The following is a 23098-nucleotide window of genomic DNA, read 5'->3' on the forward strand; positions in this document are numbered from 1 at the left end:
TTCCTCCCTCTTTAAAGGCCTCCTACCTTGCCCTGTTCCCTCTCCTTGCCTCAATCCTGTGCTGGCCCTATTCCCTGACAGCTAAAGCTCCTGGGGCCGGTTGGCTGAGGTTTGTGGACTCTGGTTTACCTTCTCATTCTCTAGGTGAGGAATACTCTCTCTATTTGCTTAACACACTGCAAGGGGCAGCTGCTTGATGTGTCAAGACCCCAGCTTTAGAGCCATGGGAACTTGACTGCAAGCCTGACGGGCCTCAGCGACCAGGGAGAACATCCTGTTCACAGAGCCTTCGTGTGCCAGCTCGTCTGTCACACAGGGCAAGCATCATCTCTCTTATCGAGGCCGTGGCAAGCTGCACAAACTGGTGTATGTCAACACACCTGATGTACCAGAGCAGGTGCCAATAAATGTCACTTCTCTTCCACACCTCGCCTGGGCCTGCTGCCACCCTCCAGTTAGACCTCCGGTGACTTCAGCTTCCTGCTGTGAAATGAAGGGCCCAGACACAAGAGCTCTCAGATCTCCTCTGGCCCTAATTCTGTTTCCATGACCGAGGGCAGGAATGCAGAGAGTCAAATAACAAAGGGAGGTGTGCATGGAAAATACGTACCCACAGATGCAGGGGTCTTCTCCCGAGGCCCACTCTCCCGAGCCAATCTTAAAAGAATGGGGGAGAGAAAAGCATCATGGGGGACGGCCAGCCACAGACACTGCTGGGGGAGCCCAGGGTGGCTCCAGGATGGGACAATGGCCAAGATGGGGGACTGAGGGGAGGGCACTGTTATCTCTGCAGAGGCTCTTGGCCCAGGATTCAAGCTGCAGGAGATACAGCTCCCTCTGCAAACACAAGGGCAAACTGACCACCAGGCCAGGTTCAGCCCCATTTCCTGGCAGTGCAGCTCACCCATTCCCCAGGAGGCCAACACCCACACGGAAACTGCTGGCTTAAAGGAAGCCCCCACCCTCCCGCTGCGCTGCTTGGGCCTGTGGAACTGAGAGCAGCTGCAGCAGACAAGGGTAAACTGCCTCTCAGCTCAGAGAGCACTGAGCTCAAGTTCTCCAAGCTGCCCCAACCCCGTGAGAGCTCAGTGACCCCTAAACAGTCCACTCCTCATGATTGTAATCCCTATCCCCCCATCTCCCATCCCCCAGGGACTGGGGGGGTTGACCCCCTTTGCTGTGACAGGAAGTCACCACCGTTTTGTACAAGAAGTTCAACCCCAGTTACCCACAGGAAGGGAAAACAGTGGCATCCCTGGCACTGGTTTTAATTGTAATTTCTTAAGTTGGAAGCACCATTTACTTATTCAACAGGTATTTACTGAAGACCTACTATGTGTCAAGCACCATTCTAGACACTGGGAATGGAGCATCAATAAGACATGACACTCCCTGCCCTCCGGGAGCTCAGGTTCCCATGGAGACCAGCCCTGCAGCATCCCACATGGCTTTCCCCTCTCAGCGAACATCAGGACCCACTGGGGGGATGACGAGTTACAAGCCACAGCAACAGGACAGGAACATAACATCCCATGCTCTGGCCTCAGAGGATCACAGTCCAGGCCAGGCTGGAGGAGAGGCGGTAGGACAGCCCACCTCAGTGCCTGCCTGGATCCAGGGGAACCCTGATCTTTGGGGACTGTGGAGGTCAGGGGACCCTGGGTCCATGGGAGGAGCAGAGCTTCAGTCTGGGCCTAGATCAGCAGGGACTTGCCATTGCTCCCAGGGCCAGGACCAGCCTCTTGGGTCTAGACCCACAGGGAGGGATTGTGTGGGCTGGAGATAGTAAGTGAATGCCCCAGGGTACCCCTGACCTGGGGAGCCCATCCCCTAGGCCTTTGCCATTGTAACCCACTACTGCCCAATCACTGCCCAACAGCACTAACAGGATTGGAGGCAGGTGGGGAAGGGAAGTGGAGCGTCAAAGTCCACACGGTTGCCCTTGGCTTCTAGGAGCTCATGGAGGTCCCAGGCTGCCTGAGGTGAGCACAGGATGCCAAAAACCCCGATGCCACCCCCTTCTCCAAGGCCTGGCCTCATCCTGCTCATGCCTTGGCTTGGGGCCCTGAGCTGCAGCCTCGCCCCCACCCCACCCCCTACAACACACACACACCTGCTCTGAGCAAGCGATTTGGCCTCAGAGGACTTGGCTCAGCTTCTCTCAAGCTGTGGACCTTAGGGAAGCCTCTTGCCCTCCCCTTTTCTAGAGACCCCTCAGCAGAAAGGAATGAGGCCAAGACAGGCCACACCGATCAGGGACCCTGCCTTCCTGCACGTGGCAGCCCCACTGCACCCTCTGTGAACCTCACAGAAAACCCACCACCGCTCCGGCTCCTCCTCAGGCCCCAATGAGGTGGGCGGGGCAGGGGCAGCAAGAGCCCGTTTCCAGCAAGAGCCCCTCCCTGCTCCAGCCCAAACATCTAAGTGTGTCCAAGAGTGGCCTCAGCACTGTCCCCAGCACCTGCCTCTTCTCCTATCCCCTGTCTCCAGGAAGGGTGCTGGTATCTGTCCAGCGGCTGAAGCCAGGAACTCAGGCATGGTCTCAGCTCCCCCATCGTCAGCCCACATCCAGCCGGTGGCTTAGCCCTACCATTCGTCCCGCCCCACCCCCACCTCTGCATCCTCACCCCACACAGTCCCTGCCTCTGCCCTGTTCAGGCACCCTTGGCCTTCTCCCTGGATTCCTGCAGCAGCCCCACCTCCATCTACACAGTCCATGCCACTCTGAGGTTGCCAACGTGGCCTTTCTAAGTCACAGCAGATGCCACGTTCATACCCGAAAGCCTTTGGTGGCACCTCCTCACAGGAGTATGAAGCTCCCACCTCTCAGGTGGCACACAGGCCCTTCACCCCACCCCGCAGGCTGTCACTCAAGGACGCAGGGGCTCACTCCTCCTTCCATCTCTCCCTCTTCCACCTCCATCTCCATCTCACAAGCGTGCGCTCACCCTTTCCTCAGAAGTCTGCCTGGCGTGATTCAGATCTCTTTCTCCTGGGTCACCAACATGACAGGCAGCCTTCGCCTACACACCCAGCTCTCTGAACTTCACCTTGATGACTTCCTGAGAGGTATCTCTCATGAGCTCCTGGAGCACACAGATTATGGCCTATTTGGCTTTGAGTTCATAGCGCCTGGCACATAGTAGTGCTTAACAGCTTTTTTTTTTTTTTTTTTTTTTTTTTTTTTTTTTGTGAGACGGAGTCTCGCTCTGTCGCCCAGGCTGGAGTGCAGTGGCCGGATCTCAGCTCACTGCAAGCTCTGCCTCCCGGGTTTATGCCATTCTCCTGCCTCAGCCTCCCGAGTAGCTGGGACTACAGGCGCCCGCCACCTCGCCCGGCTAGTTTTTTGTATTTTTTAGTAGAGACGGGGTTTCATCGTGTTAGCCAGGATGGTCTTGATCTCCTGACCTCGTGATCCGCCCATCTCGGCCTCCCAAAGTGCTGGGATTACAGGCTTGAGCCACCGCACCCAGCCAACAGCTTTTAAATGGACAGACGGATGAGTGAAATGGTGATACAGCCTCCATCCCCTCCATTGACTAGAGAGCCCCACATTTTCAACAAAGAGAAATCCATGCCACAACTAGACAGGAAAGGACAGATATTTATTATGGAACTAATCCACGCCAGGTACCAATCCTGGCCCCACGGAAGCCACAGAGGTTTTTGACATATGGCCCCTGCCCTGTGGTGCTCCAGGTTAAAGAACAGAATGAGGTTTAAATAAAGTAGGCTGGGCCAGGTGCGGTGGCTTACACCTGTAATCCCAGCACTTTGGGAGGCCGAGGTGGTTAGATCACCTGAGGTCAGGAGTTCGAGACCAACCTGGCCAACATGGTGAAACCCCATCTCTACTGAAAATACAAAAATTAGCCAGGCGATTTTTTGTATTTTTGGTGGTGTGTGCCTGTAATCCCAGCTACTCGGGAGGCTGAGGCAGGAGAATCACTGGAACCAGGGAGGTGGAGGTTACAATGAGGAGAGATCAAGCCACTGCACTCCAGCCTGGGTAACAGAACGAGACTCCATCTCAAAAAAAAAAAAAAAAAAAAAAAAAAAAAAAAATTTAAAAAAAATTGGCTGAGTGTGGTGGCTCATGCCTGTAATCCCAGCACTTTGGGAGGCCGAGGCGGGCAGATCACCTAAGGTTAGGAGTTCAAGACCAGCCTGACCAATATGATGAAACCACATCTCTACTAAAATTACAAAATTTATAAAGGCATGGTGGCATGCTCCTGTAGTCCCAGCTACTCGGGAGGCTGAGACAGAAGAATTGCTTGAACCCAGGAGGCGGAGGTTGCAGTGAGCCAAGATCATGCCACTGCACTCCAGCCCGGGTGACAGAGTGAGACTCCATCTCAAAAAATAATAATAAAAAATAAAAAACAAATAAAATAAACAAAATAAATTTAAATAATCAAGATTTGCCTATTTTGTTTAGTGGAAGGGAGGGGCTGAGGCACTTCCTGGGCTGGATGCCTGCGGACAATGAAGAGAAGGCCACTTCCCCTCCTTGCCACCCTTTAAAGGGAGAGTAGGTAGACATGGAACAGTAGAGACGGAATGAACGGGTGGGGAAAGGGGTGAGAGGCTGTTGGGGGTGCAGAGATGGATGAGGGGAAGCACCATTACCCCTCGTAAAGGGACGGATGGATGAGTGAAATGGTAATAGGTCCTCAGGGTCTGGAAGGGTAGGAAGGCCCCGCAGAGCAGCACTGGGGGGCAGCGGGGAGGAACTGTGGGGTCGTGGGCTGGATGGACCATGAATGTCAGGCCAAGGAGACTCAGCATGATACGCCTGGGTCCTTGACACAAAGGACCCTGCATTCGTTCAATCAGGAATGTCAATACAGGCAAAGTGCATGGAAGAAGTGTGCAAGGCGGTGGGGGAAGCAGGAAAATGAAAGATGGGGATGGAAAGCACAGGGCTGCAAGGAGACAGGTTAGGCACTATTAGGGAAGGTCAAGAAGGAGGCGGAAGTGTGAACCAAGAGGGAAAGGCAGGGGCAAGAAGGGGGTGGAGCTTTCATGGCTGTTAAGAAAGACTTGAGGGGCTATGGAAATGTGTTAGGAGCAGGAGGCACTAGGAACAAGGGTCGAAGATGACTCTGAGACTTGAAGGCCAAGGAGAAGGTCTGCACCTTGACAGCAATGAGGTCTTGGGAGCGGGTGGTTTGGGGAAACACGAGGTGGTCCTTGTTGCCATGATGGCAGCACAGCCTCCCTGTCTCTCCCTCTGGTGATGGATCACATCAGCCAGGAGAAACTGGAGATGCCCAACAGAAAGATGGAAACACGTAGCCTGAACTGTGGATGGTTCCAGGGCTAGAGCAGGAGATGTGAACTCACCCACATCCCACCATCTGGAAGACCTGGACACACACAACGGCCCTAGAAGAAAACAGGAGATGGGGGCAAAGAGCCCTGGAACAATTTCGGGAATGGCAGAACTCAGAAATGGAAGAGGGCACACAGGAAGCTGCCTGGAATGTCGAGAAGCAGGTGTAGAGTCAGGATGCAGAAAAAGAAGAAAAATTCAAGGGCCATCCATGGTTTAAATGATGCAAAAAGGTCAAGAGTAAGGAGATAAGAGGAAAAGTCACAGGTCTGGAGCCAGCGAGTCATGAGAGACACAGACAAGGCTGCTCCGAGGGGAGGAAGAGGCCAGCGTCTGAGTAAGAAAGGGGAGGACGTGTCCAATGGTGAGGAGGCAGAGGTCAGTGGAGCAAGCTGCTGTCTGAGGAGGCTGATGGTGAAAACTGAATAGAGAATACGAATCCAGAAGCAGGTTCACGGATGGCTCCCCATACCCCACAGGGTCGGAGAAAGACATGAACACGTGTGTGCACAGAGGGAAGGCACCAGGGAGACAGAGGAAATGAAGAAATGTGAGAAAAATGGAAGAATCCGCCATCAGGCACCAAGAAACGGGAGGGAAGCAGTCACAGGAGGAACTGGATTGTGACTGCACTGAAGGAGCCAGGCCCATAGGCCCTGAGCACACGCACACACACTCCACGCACATGCACTCTCACACACACATGCACACACATGCACTCTCACACACATGCACTCACACACATACATATGCACACACATGCACTCTCACACACATGCACTCACACACATACACACATGCACTCACACACATGTACTCACACACACGCACACACAGGCACTCACACACATGCAGTCACACACATACACATGCACACGCATGCACTCACACACATGCACACACATGCACTCACATACACATGCACACACATGCACTCACACACATGCATTCACACACATGCACTCACATGCAGACGCATGCACACACACTCATACATGCACTCACACACATACACATGCACACACATGCACTCACAAGACACATGCATGCACACACACACGCACGCACTCACATGCACTCACATGCACTCACACACAAGCACTCACACCCATATACACATGCACACATGCACACACACATACACATGCACACACATGCACTTGCACTCACACATGGACACACATGCATTCACACATACATGCACACACTCCACACACATGCACTCATGCACACACATGCACACTCATGCACACACACGCACACACATGCACTCACACACGCATGCTTTCACACATACACACGCATGCACACACTCCACAAACATGCACACACATACACTCCACACACTTCAAACACATGTAGTCACACACACAAACACATGCACTCACACACGCACACACACACGTCACACACACGCACTCATGCACATGCATGCTCTCACACACACACACATGCACACACATATGCACTCCACACACATGCACCCACACACGTGCTCACACACACTCCACAAACGCACTCACACACACACGGTCTCACACACACGCACACATACACACCCCGCACACACACATGCACACACATACGCACATACACTCCACACACATGCACTCACAACACACTGTCTCACATATACACACATGCACACACCCCACACACAGGCACACACACATGCACTCACATACACATGCACACACGCACTCACACGCACATACACATACACGCAGTCACACATGCACACACATACACACTCCACACAGATGCACTCACATACACATACATGCACACATACTTCACACATGCAGACACATACTCTTGCACTCATGCACACACAAACACAGACATGTACACTCACACACATGCATGCACTCACACACATACACATACACATACACACACATACTCTTGCACTCACATGCATGCATGCACTCACACATATATCCACATATACACACTCATACACATACACTCACACATACATACATGCAGGCACTCATACAGGTATGCACACACACAGACACACTCAAACACTCTCACACACACGTGCTCTGACATCACTCTGGACTGACCCTGGGGATGTTGCTGACCACCTACAGCACTGTCTGTCTTAACAAACCATAACCCGATTTATACCAACACAAAGATCCTCTTCCCCACTTGTTTATATGAGGAAGATATGAAGACCCCTTTTCAAGTCCAAAAGTTTGTGGACTGTCCCCCATACACACGGTACTGGTTGTATTTTTAGTATCCATCAATTAAGAAAATATTTAATTACAAAGAGCTGCCATTAACTATATCATGCTTTAAAATAATTAGTGTTTTATTCATGGCCGGGCATGGTGGCTCACACCTGTCATCCCAGCACTTTGGGAGGCCGAGGAGGGCAGATCACCTGAGGTCAGGCGTTTCGAGACCAACCTGGCCAACATGCTGAAACCTGTCTCTACTAAAAATACAAAAATTACCAGGGCATGGTGGCGGGTGCCTGTAATCCCAGTTACTCAGGAGGCTGAGGCAGGAGAATCGCTTGAACCCGAGAGGCGGAGGTTGCAGTGAGCTGAGATCGCACCACTGCACTCCAGCCTGGGCGACAGAGCGAGACTCTGTCTCAGAATTATATATATATGATAAAATAATTAGTGTTTTATTCATTTCTCCAGCAACCTCATCCACTAAGGCACTGGGAGAAAACAGAGGCTGGAGACATTGTCCGTGATGCCATTGACCCAGCCTGCCAGAGCCGAGAGGCAGAGAAGCCCTGGCAACCATGCTGGGACCTCCCCAGGTCTGTGGCTCATGGGTGGAGCACCCGGCCCTTTCCCTGCCTGGTGCCCCAAGAACTCAACCCCATGGAGGGTCGGCCATGAGGACCCCCAGTGGATCTCAGGGGGACAGAGGGAGAGAAGTCAGCAAGGAAGGCTTGACTTAGAGTTCTTACCGCAGGTGTGGGGCCCTCAGGCCTGTGAGGACTCCCTGGCCTGGAGGTAATGGGCTGGGCAGGGAGCCAGGCACACAGGAGGGAGCCGCTGCAACCGGCCTGGCCTTTGGGATGGGTGGGATCACGATGCCCCCCAGGGACTTCTGTATCTTCTCATCATTGCAGTGCAGGTATTGCCTGGAGATCTGTGCCTGGGAGCAGAGGCGGGACAGGGGTCTGGCCTATGGAAACAGCCCACGGTGAACGCTCACCTCCCAGGCACCTCACACAGTATGGAGCCTGCTGTCTGTTTCTAGCCACATCACCCTAGGACCCCCAGAAGGCTGACTGCTTCCTTACCACTCCTGGTGAGGAGACTGGCAAGCCCTTTTGTGACTATTATTTGTTTTTCTGTTCTCATTTCAGAAAAATCCTAGAACATCAGAACTGGAAGGACCTTCAAACACATCTGGTATAAACCACTATTTTCATACATGTGCAAACTGGGGCCCAAAGAGGGGTGTGACTTGCCCACGGTCACACAGCCCCTGAGGGGCAGAGCAGAAACCAAGGCCCAAATGTGGGTCCTAGCCCAGCATCCTTTGCCACACTCTTGCTTAAAATGGAGAGGGCCAGAAAGCAGGAGGAATTCTGGAACATGTAGACTAGAGAAGGCCTAGGGGACCACCAGTTCTAGGACAAAGGTCATGCAGGCTCTGGCACAGCCACCCAGAGCCCCCAGGCCAGCTATGGAGGTTTGGGATGCTGTGAGAGGTGGTGAAATCAGAGCCTTGAGCCTCTCCCAGTGCTGTCCCTATCCTCACTGCAGACCTCGAGACACCTCCAGGGATGCAAAGGACATAGGGTCAGGGGTTGTTGGAGGCTAGAAAGAAAGGCAGGAGGAAGGGGGACAAGAAGCTGAGGACCAGACTCCCAGCAGTCGAACTGCCTTACCTCCTGAGCACCGGGTCTCAACTCGTGAGGACCCGGAACGTTCCCTGGCAGGTCCAGGCCCTTCTCTTTGACTCCACTGGCCTCGGGGGTGGTGGGGATACTCTGGATGGGAGGCATCGGCCTGGGCACCCTCAGCAGCCTCTGAGAGGTGGCTCGGGGGATGGTGCTCCACAGGGGAACCCCTTGGGGGCCTCCCCCTGGATTCAGAGAGGCTGTACAGGGATGGGATGAGAAATCAGTTAGTCCCAGAAGACCAGGGAGTGGAGGGGGGATTCAGACCCCAGCAACGGGGCCTTCTGCCCTGGGAAGGACTGGGATGGTGAGGAGAGAGGCCAGACCTGCCCCCAGCCCCACCACTGATAGACTGAGCAAACAGCCACTTCTGAGTGTCTGTGCCATTCCAGAAAGTGCTGTCTCCAGAAAGAGTCCTGGATTTAGGACTCAGAGGCAGCGTGGGAAGGAAGGGAAATAAAAGCAGTGCCAGATCAGGAGGAAACACGGCAGGTCCTGGTCGCGGGTAGAAGCTATGTGGCCTCGGGCAAGCCACTGTCTTCTGAACCCCATTACGCTTCTGTGGAATGGGATGATTCAATGACATCACTTCTATAAGATGCTAGGCAAGTACGTGGCACATGACAGGGGCTGGTAAATTACTTCTGCTCCCCCTTCCTTTTCGGCTAGTGATGTGGGGGCGTAGCTGTTTTGACACAGCTAACGTAGTCTAAGACAGGCCGCCACACTTCCAGCTCCTTTCTGAATGTTTCAGGTGCTCACCAGACATTCCAGCGCCCTGTGCCCCACCCCACCTCACCCAGCAGCCATGCCTCGGGCAAAGGCACAGGGCAAGAAACACTGGGGTGGGCCAAGAGCTCAGGGTTATCTTTGCAAATATTGGTGATGAGGAATAATAAAAAAAAAAGACTAGCATTTTAACTTTTGTTCTGGCCTCATCAAAACCACTGCATCAAAACAGCCAAGTCAGGCCAGGCGCAATGGCTCACATCTGTAATCCCATGCACTTTGGGAGGCTGAGGCGGGAGGATCACTTGAGGTCCGAAGTTCGAGACCAGCCTGGCCAACACGGTGAAACCCCATCACTACTAAAAATACAAAAATTAGCCAGTGTGGTGGCACACGCCTGTAGTCCCAGCTACTTGGGAGGCCAAGGCAGGAGAATCGCTTGAACCTGGGAGGCAGAGTTTGCAGTGAGCCGAGATGGCACTACTGCACTCCAGACTGGGCAACAGAGCGAGACTCTGTCTCAGAAAAAAAAACAAAAAATCAAAGATTAGCTGGGCCTAGTGGTGGTTGTCTGTAATCCTAGCAACTCGGGAAACTGAGGCAGGAGAATCGCTTGAACCTGGAGGTTGCAGTGAGCCAAAATCGCACCACTGCACTCCAGCCTGGGCGACAGAGCAAGACTCTGTCCCAGAAAAACAAAAACAAAAAATAAACGAGCCGAGTCAAAATATCTTCTGTTCCTGCACACTTGCTCCCCTCCTGGCTTCTGGTGCTGGTTCTGTTCTGTCTTGGAGCACTGTTGTGCTGTGGTTAGCCTGTGGGGTGATGAAAGGATGGAGAAGAAGGACTGTGGTCAAGTGGAGACCGTGTCACTTGTCGGGCCACCTTGGGCCCCAGCTGGGTGAGGGCACAGAGGAGTCAACTCGGCCTCAATGCAGGGGCCAGAGCAGCCCCAGCCCTGCTCGAGGGCCAGAGATCCCTGGCCCTCCATGCTTGCTGAGAGACCTGATAAGTCTACAGGTCACTGCCCATCAGAACATTAGGTAGAACAACTCCATTCTTTTTTCCCCTACACTGGAACTTTATAAAAAATAAACGAAATGACTAGAAAAAGGCTTCAAACCCCTAAAGGAGAGAGTCGTTGGTGTGGCAGCTCTAGAAGTTGCACCTCCTGCAAGTTCTAAGGAAGCTTCTCGGGCACTCCAACCCCACCTGCTGCCTCTATAATATCCAGCCAGGACCATTCCTCCCAGGGGCTCCCTGGCATCCTCCTGGGCTCCCCAGGAGCTGGACATACCCCACAACTCCAAGGAGAGGCTCAGCAGGGGGAGCAGTCTGCACAGGGGAGGGGAAGAACAGCCAACGACAACCCCAGGCTTGACAGCAGCAACCACCTGCCTCTTGAGAGCACTTCCCCCTTCTTCCTAAGACCTCAAGACTTCTTACTGCTCTTGTTACCCAAGAGTTCATTCTGCTAAAAAGAACCCATAGGATTCACCCAGAAGAGGAGAGAAAGAAGGAAAATAGTAACAATGTATTAAGTTCTTCCCATCTGCCAGGTGTTGAGAATTCTGTGTACAAGTTTTCACTAAACCCCCACAGTAACACAGAAGTATTATTGATAGTGTCCCCATTCCACAGAGGAGGAAATCGAGGCCTGAAAGGTTACCGACTTGCCCGAGGCCCCAGAGCCAATGAGTATAGGGACTAAGATTTGAACTTTGCTTGTCCACCACCCAGATGAGAGACAGTATAAAGCGCCTGCTGTTGAATCCCTTGTTCATCTGCTCAACAAACGTTTCTTGAGAGCCTCCGAGGTGCCAACCGACTGTGCCTCACACCGAGATCTCGGTCACTGCCCTCTTGGAGCAGACGATTACATGCAAGATTCAGGTTTTAAACAGTCACAAAAGTAAAGATATAAATGCAAATCATGAAAAGAACCGAAGGAAACAAATGATAGGGCATGATTGGAGAGCATCCTAAGGGGCAAATTCACATTGGGGAGTCAAGGAGGCCTCTCTGAGGAGGGCTTTGAAGCCAAGAAGAGAGGCTGGATGGGGATTTTCGGAGTGGGAAATGGAGGAGGGGTGGGGCAGGAGCAGTGGCTCTAAACCTCAGGCAGGAAATAGCCTACAAGCCCCAGGCCCTGGACAGCAGGGACCGAAGGCAGAGAGTGACACGGTTGGTGTGAGGCCAGGGCCAGAGGGTCTTGTGCATAAGGGAACATTTGGGGTCTTAGTCTAAGCACATCGAAAACCCACTGGCTGGTTTTGAGCATAGTGGTGGAAATGGGAAGAACATTTGTTTAAAAGGATCCTTCTGGAACAAGACTAGAAGGTGCAAGGGTGGGGATGAAGAGGCCAGTCGGGAAGCACTGCAGAGCCCAGGAGGGAGGCTCAGCTCCAAGGAGGTCACTGAGGTCACAGAGAGGGTACCTGGCGTGTGCCCACTGATCACCCCCAGGGGATCCCAGCATGCCACCTGGAAGCCTGCTGACCCTCACAGCCCTGGTGGCCTGGGGGCCTGACCTGGAAGTGGGTGGGTGAGGGGTGGGCAGGGGCCAGTGCTCACCTCGGGAAGACGCTGCCAAGCCCTCTGAGAGCCTCCTTTTCTTGAGCTTGTCCTTAATCTGGGTGGTGTCCCTGGCCACGCTGTTGGCCTCTGACTCCAGAGAAGGGAGGAGCACCAGAGGCTGGGCCCCCAAAGACAAGGCCCCAAGGTTCCTGGGGCAACCGTTCCTCTCCTGCCAGCCCTTGGAAGGGGTGTCCAGCTTGCGGCCACCCAGCTCTCCATGTCCACTCGGGAGCTGTGACGGTTCCTCATTGCTCAGTAGGGTGCTCGGCTCAGGCTGGAGGGAACCTGAGGGGGACAGAGTTGTGAATGGCTTGGCACGCAGTACCCAGGGTGGCAGCAGGCACCAGCAAGCTCCTTGACATTGCTTCCTTTGAACAGGCAGCCACTTGCCTGGTGAGACCCAGTCATCTAATGTTTTAGTCACTCCTGGGGGCGAGTCATTCATTCAACAGTGTCTCTGAAGCACCTAGTCTTCACAAGACCCATGCCACGAAGTGCTCAGAACAAAAGGGGGAATCCACATGCAGTCCTATCACAGCACAGACAAGAGGCCATGAATCACAGGGAAGGTCATCTGCCCAGGGACCACCATCCACCAATCTCCAGAGACCACCACCCACCCATCTCCAGACACCACCATCCACCAATCTCCAGGGACCACCATCCACCAATCTCCAAGGACCACCATCCACCAATCTCCAGGGCCCACCATCCACCAATCTCCAGACACCACCATCCACCCATCTCCAGGGACCACCATCCACAAATCTCCAGGGTCCACCATCCACCAATCTCCAGGGACCACCATTCACCCATCTCCAGGGACCACCATCCACAAATCTCCAGGGTCCACCATCCACCAACCTCCAGGGACCACCATCCACCAATCTCCAGGGACCACCAACCATCAATCTCCAGGGTCCACCACCCACCAATCTCCAGGGTCCACCATCCACCAATCTCCAGGGACCACCATCCACCAATCTCCAGGGTCCACCATCCACCAATCTCCAGGGACCACCATTCACCCATCTCCAGGGACCACCATTCACCCATCTCCAAGGACCACCACCCACCAATCTCCAGGGTCCACCATCCACCAATCTCCAGACACCACCATCCGCCAATCTCCAGGGTCCACCATCCACCAATCTCCAGGGACCACCAGCCACCAATCTCCAGGGACCACCATTCACCCATCTCCAGGGACCACCACCCACCAATCTCCAGACACCACCATCCACCAATCTCCAGGCTCCACCATCCACCAATCTCCAGGGTCCACCACCCACCAACCTCCAGGGACCACCATCCACCAATCTCCAGACACCACCATCCACCAATCTCCAGGGTCCACCATCCGCCAATCTCCAGACACCACCATCCGCCAATCTCCAGACACCACCATCTGCCAATCTCCAGGGACCACCATCCGCCAACCTCCAGGGACCACCACCCACCAATCTCCAGGGTCCACGATCCACCAATCTCCAGGGTCCACCATCCACCAATCTCCAGGGACCACCATCCACCAATCTCCAGACACCACCATCCACCAATCTCCAGGGTCCACCATCCACCAATCTCCAGACACCACCATCCACCAATCTCCAGGGACCACCATCCACCCATCTCCAGGGTCCACCATCCACCAGTCTCCAGGGACCACCATTCACCCATCTCCAGGGACCACCATCCACCAATCTCCAGGGTCCACCATCCACCAACCTCCAGGGACCACCATCCACCAATCTCCAGGGACCACCACCCACCAATCTCCAGGGTCCACCATCCACCAATCTCCAGGGACCACCATCCACCAATCTCCAGGATCCACCATCCACCAATTTCCAGACACCACCATCCACCAATCTCCAGGGACCACCACCCACCAATCTCCAGGGTCCACCATCCACCAATCTCCAGGGACCACCATCCACCAATCTCCAGGATCCACCATCCACCAATTTCCAGACACCACCATCCACCAATCTCCAGGGTCCACCATCCACCAATCTCCAGGGTCCAACAAAGTCATCAGATCCCTGAGCACTGACCTATGCCGAGCACAGGCTGCAAGCAGGAGCTCAGGAGTCTCAGAGCAAATCACCCCCACCCCCAGCAGACACACCAGATGGGAGAGAAACAAAACGCTCAGCACATTTAGAGGAGGAAAGAGGCTCTAGAAGACCTTCAGGAAGTGGTGCTTTTCACCTGGGCCCTGGGGGAGCCCTGGTGCAGAAAGGGACAGGGAAAGCATTCAGACATGCGGGCTCTGGAAAGCTCGGCCACACCCCAGCCCCATCAGAGACTCAGGCCACAGATGCTGGACAAGTGGCAGAGACGCTGAGTGGACATCTTGAGAGGGGCCCCCTCCCCATTGCCACCCTGGGTGCTCAGTACACTCCCAGGTCCAGGCACATGCAGAGAGCCCTGCTCCCTATTCCTGCCGGTCCCCCTCTGCACACCTCCAACCTCTGAGGCACAGGGTTGAAAAGAACCTGCCTTTGAAAGAATCAAAGGGCATTTTCAGCAGGAGCCACAGGAAAATGACACCTGCTGGTAGCTTGAGAACACAGCCAGCATCTACCACACTCCCCGCTCCAGGATGAGGCCAGGGGCCCTGACCAGGCGGGTCTTCCCATCTCACCTTCTCCATGAGGCAGACTGGAATTGATGCTTCCAGGCGGGAGCACCCGGGGCCCAGCACTGGTCTGAGGGATGCTCCCACAGTACTCGGCCACGGGGGCCAGGACCTTGGCTGGAGACAGAAGCACAGGAGAGTGGCACCTGAGAGACCTCCAAGGCCAAGACTGGGAGCAAACCAAGAACACCCGGCCGTAACCCTGAGCACTCCAACCCCCAGTGTCCCTGCCCAAAAACCCAAGGCATGTGGTGGCCCCACCCACAACACCAGAGCCTGGAAGGGTCAGCAGGGTGCCTGTGATCTCCACCAAATCCCTCCAACCCCACTTACCCCAGCCTCTCAGCCTGGCTGCCTCCTCCTTCCTCGTACCCTGGCTTTGCTCCAAACCCCACTCCATCTTTTCATCTCCTTCATGGGCACCCCTCTTCCATCACCCAACATCACTGACCCCTGGAGTGCCCATCCCCAACCTCTGTCCACCAGCTGCTCTTCCCAGGCCACTTCCTCACTGCCACGCCCTGCAGATAATCCCCTACCCTATGGCTTCCACCCTGACCAATCCCACCCGTTGCAGAGCAGAGCATCAGATTACTTTGCCAACTCCTTCTTGGAAGTCCCCAGGCACCTCATCAGCAGGTCTTACACTGATCTTCCCTCTTCTCTCCTAACCTCCCTCGGCTCAGCAAAAGGCACCCTCTATCCCCGACATAGGGATTTGTGAACGCTCCCTGTGCAGGGAGACAGTAGTGGGCAAGGCTGACTCAGTCCTCAGTGAGATTTGAAGTCTGGCGGGGAAGACAATGATTAATAAGCAATGACAGTGTGGGGCCTGGGAGCCCAGCCAGAGATGGAGACAGAAAAAGCTTCCCAGAGGGCGGGACCACCGAACTGAGACCATACAGGGAGCAGGAGTCAGGAAAGAGGAGGGGAAGCTCAGCTAAGGCATGCGCTCCTTTAAGAAGCCTTCCATCTTTTGCCAGTTTTTAAAGAAGATTCTCTGTTTTTTGTTACTGAGTTGTTTGAGTTCCTTATATATTCTGGTTATTAATCCTTTGTTGGATGGATAGTTAGCAAATATTTTCTCCCATTCTTCACTCTATTGACTGTTTCCTTGGGGATACAGAAGCTTTTTAGCTTGATGGAATCCCATTTGTCTATTTTGTTTTTGTTGCTTGTGCTTTTGAGGTCACTGCTGGGTAAATATCCAACAGAAAGTAAATCAGTACATTGAGCTATCTGCACTCTCATGTTTATTGCAGCATTATTCACAATAGCCAAGATATGGAATCAACCTAAGTGTCCATCAACAGATGAATGGATAAAGAAAATGTGGCACATATACACAATGGGATACTATCAGGCCATAAAAAAGAATAAAATCCTGTCACTTGCAGCTACATGGATGGAACTGGAGTTCATTATCTTTTTTTTTTTTTTTTTTTTTTTAAATGGAGTCTCAGTGGTGCGATCTCGGCTCACTGCAACGTCCGCCTTCTGGGTTCAAGTGATTCTCCTGCCTCAGCTCCCCCGAGTAGCTGGGATTACAGGCGCATGCCACCACACCCGGCTAATTTTTTGTATTTTCGTAGAGACAGGGTTTCACCATGTTGCCCAGGCTGGTCTCAAACTCCTGAGCTCATGCAATCTGCCCACCTCTGCCTCCCAAAGTGCTAGGATTACAGATGTGAGCCACCATGCCCAGCCTGGAGGTCATTATCTTAAGTGAAGTAAGCCAGGCACAGAGAGACAAATTTTACTTGTTTTCATTCGTATATGGGAGCTAAAAAAGTCAATCTCACAGAGGCAGAGAACAGAATGGTGGTTACCAGAGGCTGGGAAGAGAAGGGGGTGGAATGAAAAGAAGTTGGTTAATGGGTACAAAAATACAGTTAGATAGAAGGAATAAGAGCTATTGTTTGATAGTACAGTAGGGTGACTATAGCTCATAATAATGTATTGTATAATTCAAAACAGCTAGAATTGGAATGTTCCCAACATCAAGAAATGGCCAATGGTTGAGGTAATGGAAATCCCAGTTACCCTAATTTAATCATTACACCTTGAATGCCTGTATCCAAATACCACATGTACACCCAGAAAATATGTACAACTATTATGTGTCAGTATTTTTAAAAGAGAAAGAGAAACCCCCTCTCCTGTGTTCCCACAGCCCCAGGCACACCCCCATTACTCTCTCTTCCCCACACCTCTCTCTGCTCCTGCCCTGCAGCTTCCCTAGGAATAGGCACTGTGTCTTACTCATCTCTGCAGTACTGTACCTGCCACTCAGCAGTCACTTCACAAACGCGGGTCCCACACCCTCCCGGCTCAGTCCTTCCCAAGCACACCTCAGGACCATCCATGGGGCCCTAACCCACCACCTGGAGAAGCCACCACGCAGGTGGAAACCCAGCTCATCCACCCCCAGGTCGAAAGACTCCTAGTCTGGGACTCAGGAGCCTGGGTTCCCACTTTTTGCCACCTGTGTGACCTTGAGGAAATACGCTAACTTCTCCGAGTCTCAGTTCCCACATCAGTAAAGCAAAGGAGTTGACAGCACTAAAGGTTCATACAACATCTTTATCCTATTTCTAGATTTGTAGATTTTTCTTTCTAAGATCTCAGCACCTCCCACTTCCCCACTGGAATCTACGTTCGGGTGGGATCTGATTTAGCACTGAAGTAAGCAGGTGTTTTCTGATTCCTATGTCGAAGCCACCGGGAGCTCTGCCGTGTGCATCATGCGCTGTCTCCTGAACAGCAGCTCTGGCCATCCTGCTGCTCTGCCCTCCTTCCAAATGGCCATCTGGCCCCTGCTCCAGCCCCTGCAGGATGAAGCAGCTCTGCACCTTGCTAGCACCCATTTCATCTGGGGCAGGACCAATCCCCTCACTTTCCAGGGGAAACTGAGGCTCACCCAGTCGGCTCCCAAAAGCAGAGCCAGGCCTCGAGGCCCGTCTCCTGATGCTAACTGGCCACGCACTGCTCCCACTACTCCACCCAGTTGGCAAAGGAAATAGAGCTATTCACTCTCCCTGAGGCCCCGGCCCACATCCCCTGCCCATCCACATCCCCTGCCCATCCACATACCCTTGACCACAGAACAGAATTAGCCCCTCAAGGAACCAGCCACCCTGCTGCAGAGAGTGGAGGCAAAGCTCAGGCCAAGGCTCTAGAACGCTCCAAGCACTCCTAGGCCAGGGAGCCACCCAGAGAGCCAGCTGAGCAGCAGCACATGGGTTGCTGGCCAGGGCTGGAAAGGCACGGCCACCTGGCTGCATCTCCCAGCAGCCTTCATCCCCACATCTCCCTTTTTCTGGCCTCTGGGAGTGTCCAAGGCAGGTCCCCTAGCCCAGAAAACACCAGCCGCAGGCCTGTGGTGCCCGTTACCTTTGGGGAAATCATCACGGGTGCCCATGTTCTGGGTGGAGAAGGTGCCTGCAAGGTTGCCCAGAGGCAGCAGCTATTTCTGGGTGGTGCGTACAGTCCTTGGGGGTCTGGAGGGGTCCGACCTGTAACATCTGGGACCTAAGGATAAGAAGAGAAAAGAGAAGTCAGTAAAAGCAAATTAACACTTTTAAACTACTTCACAAAAAGCCCGTCAGGAGCTAAAGCATTATTGTCATGAAGAAATCGGCCATTAAACTGAAGGATGCCATTTTTCTGACATTGGACTCACAAATGTTTCAGTTCCCAAGTGCGAGGCCACGTGGTTTTGGGAAGAGTTCGTTATGAAGAGTGTCAACGAAACCCATCAACCTGCCGTCCCTTGTCACTGAGACATGGGCACCTTTAGGGTCGCGGGGAAAGATGATTTTTTTCAAGGTAGTGTCTGACACTTTGTTTCTCCAGCAGTTTCTGTTTGCTTCCGATACCCCTCAGTCCACCAGCTGCCCTGAAAGCCCATGGCGATGTTGGCCTCTGTGACCACTCATCACACAGGTGTTGGCGGGGCCTCTCGGACACCGGCTCTCCAGTCTCTCTCGGGATGTGTGGTTACGACCTCCATGACGTCCTTGGTGCTCATTCTCACCGGACTGAACAAGCCACACCTGTGACCCCTCAGCCACTGCATTGTCCACACTTGATCCCTCCTGCCCTCCCTTCAGCCTCTGGGGTCAGCCGTCAGCTCTTGCCCTTGACCTAACTTCATTCTCTCTCCATGTGACAGGGTCTCACTGCACCCTCTGCAGCTTCACACAATTCTATGAATCCTTTGCTGAGATAATGGCGACCGTTTTCCCCTGACAGGTAATGGAGGTGCCCTCAGAGCTGATCTGTGGTAAGACCAGGGGTGAAGCCCACAGTTCCCAATTTCTACCCCAGACAGGAGCTCTCGTCCACAAAGCGTCTGCGGACAGGGCAGGAACCTGTGCCAACTCCCTTTTCTGAGCAAGAAATCCCAACTCAGGAACTGAGAAACCTGCCTTCCATTTGGAAGCCAGCCAGCCGCTGCCCCACCCGGGCCCCAGAAGGCAGAGTAGCTCCTAGCAACCCTCCACCCAAACACAGGTGTCCAGCCCAGCGCCGGGCCCAGCGCAGCACCCAGCCCAGCACCCAGCCCAGCTTGGCCCCAGCCTGGTCTCACTTCTTAGAACCTCAAGACACGAGTTCCCTGTCTGAGAATTTTCCTCACAACCGGGGAGAGGGGAACTCTCTGTTTAATATCTACTGGGATAAGGATGTGGCCACACGGTGCTGAAAAGCAGTCCTGAACCCCTGTGAGACACGGCACCTCTCCCAGGCAAGGCGAGGGAAGATTCTGTTCCACAGATACCAACACCCCAGACTTCACCCCCTGATCTAGGGAACAGGCTCAAGAGATTGACCAGGCAGCTGGTTTCCAGACAAAGCCCAGCAGGAATGTGGCAGGCTAGCACAGACCTTCCATGGCTGAATTACAGCAAACAAGCTGGGGTCCTGGGATTTGGGGGCTGTGAGAGCCGCAGGCCCCACCTGTTCCCCATGTCTCTAACCAGAGGATACACTTTCTATGAAAATTATATGCAGAAAAGCAATATTTAGCTACAGTCCTTGTTCTCCTTAACTGCAGATTAGAATATCCTGGAAACTAATTAAAATTATAGATTTCCAGGCCCCATCTCTAGCCCCTGCTGAATTAAGTCTAGGAAATAGGCCACAGGGATTTTTTTAAAGCCTCTGATTTTTTTTTTTTTTTTTTTTTTTGAGACAGAATCTCCCTCTGTCGCCCAGGCTGGAGTGCAGTGGCATGATCTTGGCTCACTGTAACCTCCACCTCCCAGGTTCAAGCCATTCTCCTGCCTCAGCCTCCCAAGTAGCTGGGATTACAGGCATGCATCAGCATGGCCAGCTAATTTTTGTATTTTTAGCAGAGATGGGGTTTCACCATGTTGGCCAGGCTGGTCTCAAACTCCTGACCTCAAGTGATCTGCCTGCCTTGGACCCCCAAAGTGCTGGGATTACAGGCATAAGCCACCACGCCCGGCCTTACCTTCTGATTTTGATGTTCAAACAGGATCGAAAAATCACTGGCCTGTAGTTCAGATTCACTTTATAATAAGACCTCGGCCCTATTTCTTACCCTAGGCTGTCAGAGTGGTCATTGCTGCCTCAGTTTCCCCAAAGTGATTACCCTCTAGGAGGCTAAAGAGAAGACTCGAGCTGCCTGAGGGTACAGGATGCTTAAGTTTCAACAGCCACCCCTACTGCAATGGGCCTTCTGAACAAGACGGTTCTCCCACCGTAGCCTCCTCAGTGGTCAGAGGTCAACAGGCCAAGGCAGCCCAGGTTCCCCCTGGCCCCAGGACACCAGCAGTACGGAAAGGAAATCTGGAGCCATTCCACGGCTTACCAAAGCATCCCCTCTAGCAGAGCCCCTTTGAGACCCTCTCAGGGTCTACACCTTTGGCCCTTCAGGCCCCAGGGTCTAGTGCAGGATCTCCGAGGTGCCCACCCTAGAGGTGGCAGGTGGTCAGAGCTGCTATGGACAAACAGGCCCGACTAATGTGGGTGCAGTGAGGGGCACCACCCTAGGAAATCACTCTGGCCCAGGGGCCTGTGGGAACTGAATGATCCATATCCAAACTATAAAAGAATCAGGAAGTCCAGCACAAGTGTGGACAGAGCACAGACTCCACTGAGCACCTGACCCCCAAGGTGCAGTTCACCGAGGCCCCATCGCACCTGGCGCTGCTCTAGACACTAAGGCGCTACTCTCCCCTGTGAGAACAGCCAGTCCCTGATCCAAAGGGCTAAATGAGCCAGTGGATTCTGGTGACCAGGATCTTGTCCTCACTTCCTGATGCTCTGAATTGCTCCGCCTGGCTGGCTCCTCCCCTCCCAGCCTCCGTTTCCCAGCCCAGGGAATGGGGTGACCCAAAGTAAGTGGCCGTTGTCCCCTCCTCCCGTTAACCCTATGGCTGCAGAGGTTCCATAGTGACTGGCGCCACAGGAATGAAGAAAGGTGACGGAGGGGACTCAAGTGTCAAGTGGAAAGGGAACAAAAGCTAGCTAGGGGTGGCCCAGTAAAGAAGTTCACCCCAAGAACAAAACCCCAACTGCCCAGGCCTCGCACAGCCCACAGGGAGCGCGCAGCTCCACGTCCACCTACTCCCACGGGGCAGGGCAGACCCAGCCCACCCACCACAGCCCTGGGGCTGCCGCTCCCACAGCTTCTCTTGCTGTCATGACACCACCCGCTCTGACTTTCAGAGACCTCTGAGACGTCTCCAGCCAGAGTTCTCATCTCCTCAGACAAAGCTGGTGGGAACAGTAGAGCTCACACCAAGGTGACAGAGAAAGGAGGGGGGGCGAGCCAGGCTGAGGGGAAGAGTGGCAGAGTTTACAAACCCTCATTCTGGAACCAAAAACATGGCCCCCACTGACATACTGTCAGAAGAGAGGCCTCAGATCTAGGCCCCCTCCCGTCCCACACCCCACGAGCCAGTATGTCCCCGAGTGCCCCACTCAGAACTCCCAGAACGCTGGCTGTGGCTCAGACACAGTGGGGCTGGAATCCTGCCCTGGGCCCTCTTGTATAAACTTGGGAAGCTGATTTAATTCCTCTGAGCTTCAGTTTCTTCATCTGAAAAAAATGTCCTAACAAGGGGTTTTGTTAGGAATAAATGAAGTAATGTTAGAAATAATAGTCCTATTGCTGGCATATAGTAATTGTTCAGTAATGTCAGGTGTGAATCTTCCTTCTCCTTCCCTGGGGAAAAGCAACTCCCCCCCGCCCCCCACTTCACACACACACACACACACACACACACACACTCACTCACTCGCATGTCCATACACCCGCACTGTCTTTAAAGTTATGACAGGCCAGCCCTCCATTCCTATAAGACAGACCAGGTGACACAGATGCCTCTCACGCAGAGGAGACAGATGTGTCTATAGAATAAGATGCTCAAATGAGAGGTTGCCTTTGACCCCCTCTAGCTCTCACCCCTGAGCCCACACTTCTAAGCGAATGTTGGCTGTAATGCCGAGCAGAGAAGGTGAACGGTCACTGTCACACCCGACAGGACGAAGTAACCCTGCTGCAGCGATGAGCACTCAGGGACACTCTCCACACCGTCTGACTAGGGCACCAGAGATGCTCCACAGAAAAGCAGCCTCCGTGCTGGGCCTGGAAGTGGGATCAAAACAGGTAGGAAATGGGGTCTAAATGGGTAGGAAGGAGGAATGGCGTTCCAGGCTGAGGAGGCGGCCTGAGGAAAGCACGGAGCAGATGTGCCTGTGAGTCTGGGGTCTGGCAAGAGGACCCAGGCCTGGGAGCGGGATGAGGGCCATTGGGGGAGACCCAGAATGCTCTGTGAGAGGGTCAGGGCTTGCCCTGCAGCCCAGGGGAACTCTGGAGACTGTTCAAGCAGAGGAATGGCATTATCTGACCTGCAGGTTCATGCAGAACGCTCGAGTGGGGCCTTAGAAGGAC

At 53.6% G+C, this 23098-nt stretch overlaps 1 protein-coding gene across 1 annotated transcript in view; it reads right to left on the reverse strand.

Moving 5' to 3' along the window:
* Nucleotides 1-23098, reverse strand: part of TOGARAM2 (TOG array regulator of axonemal microtubules 2) — a 73190-nt gene that overhangs the window by 41284 nt on the left and 8808 nt on the right. Inside the window, 6 exon segments of the mRNA XM_050755230.1 lie at nt 611-657; nt 8280-8470; nt 9213-9424; nt 12528-12815; nt 15181-15291; nt 18568-18705. Of these exon segments, the coding sequence (XP_050611187.1) occupies nt 611-657; nt 8280-8470; nt 9213-9424; nt 12528-12815; nt 15181-15291; nt 18568-18595 (877 nt within the window). The 5' untranslated portion in view covers nt 18596-18705.

This window comes from Macaca thibetana, chromosome 13, assembly GCF_024542745.1.
Source record: "Macaca thibetana thibetana isolate TM-01 chromosome 13, ASM2454274v1, whole genome shotgun sequence".
Classification (NCBI taxonomy): Eukaryota; Metazoa; Chordata; class Mammalia; order Primates; family Cercopithecidae; genus Macaca; species Macaca thibetana.